Here is a 13,088-nt window from a genome sequence, read left to right as displayed (position 1 = left end):
TGTGTGTGTGTTTGTGTGTGTGTGTGTGTGTGCACATGGGAGTAGACCTTCAATTAGGGAGGCACAACAATTATAAGTGCATCTGAAATCCAACTGCACTAATGTTAAGCATAATTGCATTTTCCAGTAAACTGCATGAAAATGCATGAAATCATGTGTTTTCCCTTGTTTTATGGGACACATTGTGACAGTACTGGAACAGTTAGCGCAGTCTTCCAGGAAGCTCCCTTGGAAATCACTGACTGAAACGCGAGTGTGTCTGTGTTTTTCTGCGTGCAGGAGTTTCATTCGACTGTACATGACGTGGGTGGTATGGTTGCACAGTGGTTAGTACTGCTGCCTCCCAAGAGTTTGCATGTTTCTCCCAAAATTCACAGACAAGCACGTCAGGTGGAGTAGACACTCTCAGTGTCTATGAGTAAAAGCCTCGGACTGTTGGTCTACCCTGCATGCCACAGGCCTGTGATGTACTAAAAACCCATTCAAGGTGTCTATTGTCCTGTATATAGTGAGGTTGGCCAATCCACTTGCATATTAAACTTGTAAACAATTAGCAGTTTGAGAAAGTAAATTCATATACTTTACCACTACACACTGTATAAAATTAAAATATTCCAAACCCTGGATCTATTCCCAAATGTTCTGAGCAACCTCTTTGCTTTGAAATGTGGACCCCCATGTCACTTTTCAGATGCAGAAAATGGATGGATAAATGGATGGAACAAGTAAATAATTAAAACTAGCCTTGTGTGAGGCCCGTGTACGAGTATATACGAATTTCATATAACATCAGAGGTCTGGAACAATGATACTCTAGATTTTCCATGGCTAGAAAAAATAATGCAAGGCCCTTGTCATTCGCAATTTATTTATTTAAGGAAAGTGAAATCAAAGTTTTTCAAGACTTAACATCAGATTTGGTTCATTGAAAAAATGGGATGTGAAAATGAAGCTCTGTTGCCATCTGCTGGTTAAACCTGTCCACTACCATCTTTTCATTTTCATTTACTGAATACTACTTTTCACAACTCTCTCATACCGTTTCAATTCTATTTGTTTCAAATATGTTGTATATATATATTATATTGTATATATATGTATATATTATTGTCTTTACATATTTTTGTTGCATAAGTAAATCGACGGAACTATTTGTCGGGGGCAGTGCCTTACGTCACCGGAAACGGAAGAGAATGAATGAAACAACCGTGGATATGTAACCTGTAACACCCGTGAAGCGCCTCCGTGCAGCTGCTACGAGGTCAGCGTACGTTCACAGAACTTCATGACCGTTTTGTGTAAAATGTTTGCTGGTTGTATCTTTGACAACTGTATTTATACTCACGGTATGAGCGTATGTTTGCGCTGACATAGCGTTAGCCCAACGGTCAGTGGGAGAAAACGGTTTATATATGCGCGTGTTGAAGCAGTCAGTGGCAAGTTTGGTCACTTTGCTGTTCAGCCGTGTCATTTCTAACAATACTTTTAGCTTAGCTAGTGCCAGAGATACCGCTAAATTATTCGGTCAAAGCAGAGATGAATATGCTGTATCCCCTTTTGTTTGTTACTTTGAGCATAAAACACTGAAGCTGTCGTGAATGAGTTACCAAACCTCCATTGTTTTCTCCTCCTAGATTCCCCACACTGATCCTAAAATGGGACGGTTTGGCCTCTCCCTCCTCCGCTACATCCCCTCCTTTCCCTCCACCAGAACAAGCTGCCTCCACCAACGGGTCTTCACAGGCTCCCACCCCTGTTACCAGACCACCATCCCAGGTCACAGCTGCCTGCACAGTAGAGGGGTGAGCACAGCCCTCAGCGAGCACATACAGGACCTTAGTGGCCTTGAGCAGAGACTGTTGACAAAACTGTACGAAGGGCTGATCGGAGGACAACGGGCTTCTCTGGCTGAGTCCATCACTCTGGTGGAGACACAGCATCCCAGGAAGAAAGAGCTTGCCCAGGTTCTGCTGCAGAGGGTGCTGGCCTACAGGACGGAGCAGGAGAGGCGAAATGGTGGGAAGCCTGTGGCCTTCAGAGTAGGTAGGCTATGTGGGCTCGTTTTCTGTGTTCAGTTCTGTATTCAGAACAGTTCACTTACATCCCCAGTGCCCCATTTTGAGCTGGGAATGTGCTTTTAGGCAGACATGGATGTTTTGTTATGAGTTATCTCTTGTCTAAATGGTGATTTTTAAAAGGACTTGGAATTGCTTCTTGATTAGAGAGGTCAGAGGAGAAAGGCCAGAGCGGTTGATGCTGACAGAAAACCTGGTCTGATGAATCTTGATTTCTGCTGAGCCATGTAAATGGTAGGGGCAGAATTTGGCATTGTAATGGTGTAGGGGAAGTTTTCTTGGCAGGCTTTGGGCCCCTTAATGCCAGTCAATCATCGTTTGAATGTCACAGCCTATCTGAGTATTGCCGCTGACCATGTGCATCCCTTTATGGCACAATTTACCATCTTCTAATGGCTACTTCCAGCAAAATAATGCTCTGTCACACAGCAAGATCGGTCTCAGACTGGTTTCATGAACATGACAATGAGTTGAGTGTACTTTAGTGCCCCTCCCCGCAGTCACCAGATCCCTACATTTGGGATGTGGTAGAACAGGAAACTGGCAGCATGAATGTGATTCATTTCTTTTCTTTTTTTTTTAGGATAGTTTTTTGATATCAGTGAACATCGCGGTATAGATGATTTATGCAAATCACATGGCAAGGCAAGTTTATTTTTATAGAACCAGGTCTTGACAGGAGGTCTTGGTCTTGCTGCCATTTGTCGCTAATTTGATCTCCATGCTGACTTTGTCAGGTTTGTCTGGTCCCCCTGGAGCAGGGAAGTCGTCCTTCATCGAGGTAGTGGGGAAGATGTTGACGGGACGTGGACATAAAGTGTCAGTGCTGGCTGTTGACCCGTCCTCGTGCACCACAGGAGGTAACATCTGAGGCACAGATTATAAATATATGATCCCGAAGAACAGTTCTTATTGGGATAATACAACATAAATATTTTGGGAACTTGTAATGTGTTGTGTAATGATATTTTTTAAAAATAATTTGACTGTTTACTGTGTTGTTCATGTTCTGATGAATTAGTCAGGATTCCACTTGTACTCTCAACAGCAGCAATGTGGCAAAAAGAAAAAAAAAGTTAAATTTGTGCTCCAAACTGAAACTGTGCCTCTTGTTGCAGGGTCTCTGATGGGTGATAAGACTCGTATGACTGAACTCTCCAGGGACATGAATGCTTTTATCAGACCGTCGCCAACCTCTGGAACACTTGGTGGAGTCACCAGAACAACCAATGAGGCCATTGTTCTCTGTGAGGGCGCAGGTTATGACATTGTCCTTGTAGAGACCGTAGGTAAGATACTGGGAGTGATTTTTTTTTTTTTTTTTTTGGTTTCACCTTGTATCTGATTCTCCCTATCATAATCAGGCACCTATTTGAATGCAATAACACCAAATGTAATTTTTGGAAACATCTTCCTGCATATTTCCTCTCTCTTACCCATACTTACATCATATTAAATCTGTATTTTCAGTTTCATCGAAAGGAAAGCGGCAACTCTGAACACTTTGTTGAGGTTCATCAATAGGGTTAGGCATTAATAGTAAATGTTTCGGGAACCAGCTCCAGTACGATGCAGCGTCTGTTTGTGTATTTAACAAAATAAGTCAAATCTCATAAACTTATCAGTGTCCAGAGTTGTTTCCAGCACCTTCAGTGAGGTACAAAATTTTAAAAACAGGATTCAGGAACTATATGATCCAAGCTAAGTATTAAATGTAAGAATATGATGAAATATTTGTTGAGATCCAAGCTAAGTATTAAATGTAAGAATATGATGAAATATTTGTTGAGTTCTCAGTTTTCGATCTTGGTGCCACAGACACAGTTTGGCCATTACCAAGTGCTGAGGTCTGACGCTGGCTCCTGTTCATCACACACCTTGGTTGTATCCAAGAGGCTAGAATTTATTCACTGTGAAGACTGTGAAAGCTCATGATTATTCAAAACCATTTTGAACTTCTGAACAAGTCCTGACCAAGAGTCTTATTTTACGCTGAATTACATTTTTCTCTTGTTCATAGATGGTACTGTAAAATCACACACAGGTGAACTGTGAATGTAACTATGATACAACATTCAAGCTGGTAGCTCTTTATTGTGGATTTAGTCATGGTTTGAGGATTTTTGTGTGACCATTGATCTGCTGTAGTCTGATTTGCTGTAAGGGTCAATATTACATTTTGTCATATTGCTGGTCAGCGATGATAGTTCAAATATTCCTCCATGTTCTTCCTTTGTTTTCAGGTGTGGGCCAGTCAGAGTTTGCAGTGGCTGACATGGTTGACATGTTTGTGCTGCTGATTCCACCAGCAGGGGGCGATGAACTCCAGGTCAGTGAACAACATCAGCATCAACAAGCTCATCGTAGGTGTCAAATGCTGTTTCATCTGTTAGGAACTGGAAGTTTTTGTGTTTTTGGAAGAATAATGTTCAACCAAGTCTAGAAAGTTGATATTAGCAGCTGGAAGACATCATTTCTTGCCTATTACAAGAGGTTATGTCAAGCTGCTTTGCTGTCGTTGTCTTGAAAATGTCCAGTAAGTGTTTTGGCATTGTTCATGTGAATATTATAACATAACATGCTGACAAAAACTAAATGGTAATCAATCTATTGATTAGTTAAGTGAAGCACTCAATTAGCCTAACTCATTAGGATAAATCTTATGGTAATTATGGTCATTAAGCACCTCAAGTGGCATTTGTTTTAACCATTGTAATTATATATCTTCAATGAAAGACATTTCCATCGAAACAGAACTGTTTCGATGGAAATGAAAACAGAAAGTGCTAGAAAACAATGTGATTTAGCCATTCACTGAGATACTGAATGACACATTACACGACTCAAGCAGAGAAAAATAACATCTCAGTCAAAAGAAGCACAAACAAGATTGGCAGCTGCAATCGTTCTGTACATCTACTGCTGCCTCTATTCACCAGCTGAATACAGAAACCTGAGCTGAAATTACAAGGACTGAAAGGCACTTTTAAAGTAACTGTCACAGATAAGTTCAGCTGCATTTTTTTTTGTTTTGGATCAGTCAGAAGCCGACATCAGTGACTGATGGATAGAGAGTAACACTATCAGATTGTGTTGGTTTCTTCTTGTAAACTTCCAGCTATAAAACAGGGAACCGCAGCTCCATGCATCCGTCACTCTGTACAGAGATCCCTCAGCAGATTAGGTGTCTAGACATCAGATTTGTTTACAGTGTTTTTGAAGTTAATTGGCCCCCTCTCTGATGCCAAACTTTCTGTCCAGGGTATCAAGAGGGGCATCATTGAGAGAGCCGACTTGGTGGTGGTGACAAAGTCGGATGGAGACCTGGTGGTGCCGGCCAGGAGGATCCAGACTGAATACACCAGCGCACTCAAGCTGCTCAGGAGACAGTCCAAGTCCTGGAACCCCAAGGTGTGTACATGTGTGTAAGAGACTGTGACTGTGTGTGTGCCCGTCTATTTCTCTGTATCTTAACTGACAGTGTAGTGAGGGAGGCAGCCAACATAGAAATGATTAGGCATTAAAAAAAAAGAAAAAAAATATAACTGACAAGTGTTAAACATTTGACCCACTGGGCAGCCACAGCTGCCATGTGAACCCAACAAGCCATCCCGCTGAGGGGTCAGCTGACCTGGGAAAGGGAGGGAGAGGGAGGGGAAGGGGAATGATGATAATGATGATGATGATGATGATGATGATGATGATGGTGATGGTGATGTCATAGCATCATGGCCTCAGCACTGCAGTGTCTCACTCTTCCCCGCATGTCCCAGTTCACCCGCCTGCTTGCCTAGCCTTGTCCCTTTGTTTTCCCAGCCCAATGCAGCATCTGCCCACTGGGCAATCTGCCAGGCAACACACCCTCCTCCCACCCCTCCCCACCCCCGACTCCTGCTGCTCTGAATACTCGGCTGCTGTGTCATGCATTTTGCTCATTATAAGCCTGCACACTCAGATAAAAGCTGCTCTCGTAGTCTTTTTCTCTGTTTATTCTTACCTTTTCATTTCTGCCCTCTTTTGTGTTTCTTCGACATGTAGTAACATAATCTATGATTTAGTCTCTCTGTCTTTTCACCCTCATTAGGCTTCCTTTTGTTGTCTACCTCACTCGGCATGAAAACATAAATGAATGAATGAAACATGAATGTCATAAATTCTACTGTGATTTCTGTGTTCTTGGTCATATGTAAAAAAAAAAAAACCCAAAAAACCTAATAACAGTTAGGGCTGCAACTAACATTTTTTTCAATCTATCAATTAATCTGCAAAACATTTTCTCAATTAATTGATTGCTTTTTAGGTGTTTGAAGTGTCTGAAAATTGAAAAAAAAAAAAAAAAAACAAGTCCCCTGATGTTGGTGCATTCATAGTTGGTTCAAAAACCAAAAACATATTTTCTTACTTTGTTGTATTAGTACATCTATTTATGTACCGTATGCTTGGTAGAAAGTAGTTCAGATGAAAACTGGAGTATTCAGAATAACAGGGACATTGTTAATATTTTTAAATGTAATTTTGTAATGCACTGAGCACCACAAACAAAATTCCATTGTTTTTTTTTTTTGTTTGTGTACTTTGTTTGTTTGTTTTAGTTATCCCTTTACAGAAGATAATTAGCAAACACACAGTACAGTTAGTCTCAAGTTTGAATTTCCTGTTTTTGCATCAGCCTCAAATTCAGTCCTTGTAAAATGATTAACTTAATGATCTAATTAGAGGATTCATAATTGGCTGTTGATCACAGGCCTCCAATATTTACCAGCCTGTCACATTCAACTTTTCCAATTGCCAGTTGATGTCAAATTATCTCCCAATGATACATGTAATTTCATTACACTTCAGCAGTCTGGAGATTGTAGAGAATCTGTAAGGTTTATTTTACATCAACACTGTAGTCTTGTCTTTCCTCCTCCAAACTCCCTTTTCTCCTTTTTATACACTAGTGTTTAATGAAGTGATTAGAAACAGATGGTTAACTTTTAAATAAGCAGTTTAGTGGGTCCTAAATGCACATCTGATTGCCCTGACTTTTTTGTGTTCCTGTAAATCTGAGGCGCTTTCACTTCAGTGTCTGCTTTGAATTGGAACGTTACCCTGTATTTCATCATGTGCACTTGAATCTGTAGCAAGCTCTGAAAAGAGACAGAAAATCACTTGTTGAAGGACTAAACACTAAAGTGACATTTATCCCCTGATTGCTTGTGTGAACAAGGTGTTATGGGGAGATGAAAACACTGTTTGAAAAGTGGCATGACAGTTCCTGACAGTGACAGTGGTGCATCCAAACAAATCTTAAACATAGAGGAAACTCATAGAATGGGGAAAAACGGCAACGCCAACTGAATTTAAATCTCTGTAAAAGGTTCTTTTATTATTAAACTTTAATGAAATTTCAACAATGCCTCTTTCAGAAGCTTTTGAATTTAAAGCTGCTATATGTAAGTTTTTTTTCTGCTGCGTGGTTTCTTGCCAGGAGTGCGTGGCGGTGGGGGTGATGGGGATAATGGTCGCTTGCCAAAAGCTTCAGCCATTGTTGTTATAAGACAAGAGGTTAGAATATGCCCTCTGGGCAGTGCTACTGCTTCATGCTCTTATGTTGGACTGAGGGCAGACTGGGTGCTACAGTGACTCACTATCACAAAATATTATGAGAGTAGTATTCTTCTAGAATAGTAAGTAAACAGCTATTAAGGCTTTTTTTAGCTTGTTTTTTATTTTTTTTAATTCGGCATTTCTGCCCTTATTGAACAATGCACAGGGGAGAACAGGGTATGACATGCAACAAGGGTTCTTGGCTGTAATCAGACTGGAGGTGCTGTATGTACGTCATGTGTTGGCAACCAGGACAGTTTTTTTTAAGTTTGATTTTCAGAAATTCATCAAACGGTGCAGTTCATAGATAGAGTATTCCAGAAGTTTGCTTCTCTCATGGAAAAGGTTCATTGTGCAGTTTTTCTGAGTGAGATACCATACAGTCACTCCCTCCTCAGGTGGTGCGCGCCTCCTCTCACACCGGTGAGGGCATCCCAGAGGTCTGGGCCAAGATGGAGTCCTACCGGGATGCCATGTTAGCCAGTGGTGAACTGCAGGCCCGACGGAGGGCCCAGCAGAAGGTTTGGATGTGGAGTCTGATTCAGGAGAACGTCCTCTACCATTTCCAAAATAATCCCAGTGTCAGACAGGCTCTACCCCACCTTGAGGAGAGGGTCACCAAAGGGGCCATCTCTCCAGGCCTGGCGGCTGACCTGCTTCTGAAGGGCTTCTCATCATCGTCTGCATAGTAAACAGTGGGACTGGACGGATGTGACATGGTTCATCAGGGCCACTCGGTGCCAAAACCCACCAGGACAGAGTGAGAATATGTGACCTTGACTTTGTGGTTTGCACAAAAAGAAGCAGCCTTGCTCTTTTTATACTTAATTTTAAATTTTAAATTTTAAAATGTCCAAGACAGAAGTCACCTCTTCCACAGAAACTCAGTTTCAGCTTGCTTTTAATCCAAATCAGAAGAGGCCTGACTGAGCAGACAGTTTTTATGTCTCACCTTTGGCTTCAAGACACTTTTGGACAGTGGAGGGAAACATGAAAAACTGCATTTGTGAGAGACCATGTTTAAGAGTTCTGGCAGCTATAAAGTGTTTTGTTTTCCCCTTTCTGATGTAAAGAAGATACTGGGATACTGGGACTGTCTTCTTGGACTAGAACACTACAGCCCTGAGAACAATTTTACACTTGGAAAACTGTGCACAATACTGATCACTGTTACGAACAGTGTCTTTAGAAGTACAAGCTGTGGCTTGTTCAGGCCATAAATACTGACATGGCAGATACTGTAGTGAAAGTATGATCTGTGATAATCAGTTGTCACCGACACTCTTGCCCACAGATTGATCAGTGGTATTTCTTAATGGAAAAGGAAAAGTGTTAAGAAGAGGAGAAGGTTTAGAACAGAGCGATTTGTACAGTCACTTGTTTCTCTTGTTGAACTGCCGAGGACATTGCTCTTATAACAAACACAACTGCACATTCAAGATGTTGTTTATTCAATGTTATATTTTCTGAGTGGAATCATATATTAAAAGAATGATGTGAATCTTAAATAGATAAGTGAATAACATTAAATCTGTCAGTACATTTGGCTAAGCTTTCACTCTCCTTGTGTTTGTTCATGATATGAAAAAAGGGTGGCGTGGGGGGGGGGGTGGTGGTTGGGCTGATTAATGTAACCTCTACGAATATTAGTCCTGAGATTTGTCAAAGATGTAATGAAATTTTTCTGCACTCCGGAGCCAGAAATGTCAGCGCTAGGTATCCCCCGAATGAGTCAGCTGCTCAGTTACTTCTAATTCAGGCAAAACACAATTTAATATTTTTAGAATTGCCTTCATAATGCAGAGCACTCCTGGACACCACCAGAGATCAAAAGACAAAGAGAAGTTACATACTAACAATAACTTCACTCCAGCTACTTTATTAATTTTAAACAGACCTGCTGTTTTATTCAGGGTAAAGTGGCAGACTCTAATGTCAGTAGAGCTTGTATAGTCAGTAGCTTGTATAGTCTACAGTACAGGTATTTCCCACAGACATTCATTACGATAGTATCCTGCATAAAATACCTGTGTAAACTATAACTTCAACAAGCAATTGTTATGTTCAGAATGTCTGTAAATTATTTTTTCAATTAGTCAGTCTATACAATGTCAGAAAAAAATAATTTAAAAAAGCTTGTCAGGACTCCCAGAGCCTAAGTTGTCCTCTGAATATTGCTGGCTTTTGTCCAATCAATGGTCCAAAACTCTTCAGTTTACAGTAATTAAAAAAAAAAAGATTATCTGTATAGCAGTTTTTTTTAATCTACTTGAAAAGTGCTTATACAAAAACAAATAAATTGTAATCTAAAAATATATAAACAGTCAAACAGTATAAACAGTAGAATAGATTAAATAAAGTAATAATAATAAGTAACACGATACATAAAGTTTTTCAAGTTGGTTGTTCAGACTTTCCTCAGCCACTAGAGGTCTCCCTAATTCCACTCAGCTCTGGATTCATTATCCTAATGACTGGGCCCTCAGTGCCAACCACCCTCCCCTTCATAACGCCCCCGCCTCCTGCCCTCCATCCATTCTTCATTGAGGTTGCCTAGGGTGCCAGGTCACTCGGAGGTGAGGACATCAGCAGCTGCCACTCTCCTGGAGCACAGGCTGTACTGTAGTCCTCACCCTCAGCGCCAAACCCACCTCGGCTATTCTCAATCCTCGCTGAAAAACAGAAAGGAGCAAAGCTCAGCGCAGGACAGGAGGGTTGAGTGTGTGACTGTACAGCTTTCAACCTCAACCCTCGCTTTGAAAATAGCCTATATTTCAAAGGGGAAAAAAAAATCAGGTGAATTCAATACTAATCCATGCTTGTCCTTGCTCTGTCTCCTTTGGAAATACTGAGCCTGAGCCCCCCAACCGCTGGACAGGCTCCCAGGTCGCTGCTCGTTTGCTCCCGCCTGCGTACAAGAGGAAGAATGCCCCTTGAATGCAGATGGATTCATTAGGTCTGAGTAACACCCTTCTCCTCCATCATGCTGACACAAACACATACACACTGTAACTGCTCTGGCTTTGCAAAAGGGAACAGTGAGTTCTGCTGCTCTGGACGCTCTCCACGCACACACAGACATGCATATACGTACACACACAGTTGTCTCCAGTGTAAACAACACTATGCGGTTTCACTAAGGAAGATTAACTCAAATGCTGCTGGATCGTGTTCGGCCATTTTAGCCTAAACACAGGGCCCATCCACATGTGTTTAGCATTTTGCTGGATTTCTTGAATGTAAGCAGAGGACAGAGACTGGCTCTTTGATGAGGTTTTTTCATGTTTAATGGAGGGGCTTACATTGACAGTCTTTCTTTGTGTCAGCAGTCTCAAGTCAAAATGCTTTCCTGGCTCAGGACAAAGCAACATGGTGCCCTCATACTGTTGTAATTGCCGTCCAAAAACTCAGCTTTTCCTCTTCAAAACCTCAAAGTCTGGAATTAGCAATGAACAATGGGGCTGCTACAAATGTCAGTAAACAAAACAGACATATCGTAGCGCAGACAGACATCTGTGCTTTTCCTCTTGTTGGTTGTGTCAGCATTATAGTTAGGTTTTTTTCTGGCCAGATCAGAGCGTGAGGGAAGCCTGACACTGAGGGAAATGTCAGACCGGCCCTCCTACCAGGCTGATTTGGGAGCTGTGTGTGTATATGTATGTGTGTAGTGGGACAACCGGTCATGGGCTGCTGATCCACAAAGCCTCATCCTGTCCCCGCTATGGTTGCTCTGCTCCTCACACACGAGCACGCACTGTACCACTGCACTCTCACACATGAACACCCGTCCTGCTCACCTCCTACATCCATACAAGCCATCCATCCCCTGTCACATACACTCACGCACATGCAGCCACACACACTGCCTGCCTTGTTGCCCACCCGGCCTCTCCGACTCGGCTGGCTGCACTGCTGTCTCTCTGTAGTGACAGATGAGTGTGCGAGAAGCATTTCCTCCCGGCTCCGGGCTCACTTTCAAGACGGCTGCAAAATGATACAAGGAGCCACACGCTAATGGGGTTGGAGAGCTGCAGTGAAGCCCTTAGTGTGTGTGTGTGTGTGTGTACGCTAGTTGTAACACCCCACTCATTATGTTGCTCTGATGGGTCACTGTTCAGCCTCTTTATAAGAAGACCCTTATGGCGACATGTCTTATTATATCAACCGCTGAGATGGATGTTAATACCAGGCTGCGCTGTGCATGCTCTCTAGCCTGTAGAGTGACGAGACGTGGTTGGTATTCGAAGTGTGTCTCATTGCATGGGCTAATTCTATTTAACCTGGTAAAGTCTGCTAGATGGTACGGTCAGAATGCCCCAGGGAGACCAGTATGTACCTCTGCTTTATTACCCACCTGAGGAGGCTCGCTCTCATGCACACATGCACACTCCACTGTTTGCTATGTGTAATTTACTGGGCAGCCTGTGGGCCAGGCCTTCATCTGCAGGAAAGCGCGAATACAGCCTTGGCGCCAGTAATTGGACTTTAGAACTGATTGGGGAACTTGACTGACCCCCGGTAATGGATTTGAGTGAATAATTATTTGTAGTTATGGTTGGAAGATGATATCAGGGAGAGAGAGACCAATCCCACCAGTGTGACTCACCCCTGCCGCCAGAGCAGAACGCTGCCAGCACTCAATTAATGAAATCCAGCTGCTCAGACTCCCCACGTGTAGTGGCTGATCAAAAAAACACACAGGGGTCTGGTCAGAAAAAGGGTTATCTTCATCCAACCTTTCCCTTTCGCACAACTGGCAGCCTGTGGCCCATCACAATAGTGATTATAAAATCTTCTCCACTCTAGGTACAAGACATTAAGGTTGATAATGTCTCCATTATTTTTTAACTGCCTGTGGCAGTGCTCAGCACAGCCCACGGCAGCCATGTTAATGAGACCTCTCAAGATGGCAGGCAGCGCCTCCTCAGGACACAAAATGCAATCACTCTTAATCCAGCACTTTAATTGCTGGCCAAGCCTGTCTAAGTGAATTCAGCTGTTCCATCTCTGCAGGCGAGTGGCTGTACCTCAAGAATACTCCAACATCATACTCGCAAAGATAAACTGAGCTTCTAAACAAATGGGAAGTGATGCGAGGTGGTCTGTCTTGTTAAAACCGAGGTTTGTTTTTCTGCTTTGCGTGCGCTGCACAGATGCTGAGAACTCTGGAAGCACGAGTCAGATTTCCTCTTCACTTCCCTCACTGCCTTTACGCATAATTTTTATCCCTCTTCAGAGGCCTGAGACAGTAATATGCAGGGAGGACAGCAGCCACCTTCCTTACTTCGCTCTTTCTTATCTTTTTCTCTGTGCTCCTTGATTGACCCATTTGCTCCCACATCATTATCCTCACCACTCTCCTCACTTAAATAGATTTCTCTTTCCTCTCCCCTTCTCCTTCTCATTCTCACTCTCCTGCTT

At 42.4% G+C, this 13,088-nt stretch overlaps 1 protein-coding gene across 3 annotated transcripts; it reads left to right on the top strand.

The window, feature by feature from the left end:
* The first annotated feature begins 1,191 nt into the window (after nt 1–1,191).
* Nucleotides 1,192–9,202, top strand: mmaa (metabolism of cobalamin associated A). Of its 3 annotated transcripts, none has more exons than XM_041035216.1 (7): nt 1,192–1,261; nt 1,635–2,043; nt 2,813–2,935; nt 3,194–3,364; nt 4,319–4,404; nt 5,337–5,486; nt 8,051–9,202. In XM_041035216.1, exons 2-7 carry the CDS (start codon nt 1,656–1,658, stop codon nt 8,354–8,356), a joined length of 1,224 nt encoding a protein of 407 aa, XP_040891150.1. In that variant the 5' UTR covers nt 1,192–1,261; nt 1,635–1,655; the 3' UTR covers nt 8,357–9,202. The 3 variants fall into 3 exon arrangements, with proteins under 3 accessions (XP_040891150.1, XP_040891152.1, XP_040891151.1); XM_041035218.1 differs by having other exon boundaries at nt 1,202–1,267; nt 8,066–9,202; XM_041035217.1 differs by lacking the exon at nt 1,192–1,261 and adding an exon at nt 1,292–1,346 and having other exon boundaries at nt 8,066–9,202.
* Nucleotides 9,203–13,088: the final 3,886 nt, after the last annotated feature.

The sequence above is a fragment of the Toxotes jaculatrix genome, chromosome 4 (assembly GCF_017976425.1).
Source record: "Toxotes jaculatrix isolate fToxJac2 chromosome 4, fToxJac2.pri, whole genome shotgun sequence".
NCBI lineage: Eukaryota > Metazoa > Chordata > Actinopteri > Toxotidae > Toxotes > Toxotes jaculatrix.
Note: the sequence above shows the minus strand (reverse complement) of the source record. Positions and strands in the feature narration are given on the sequence as shown.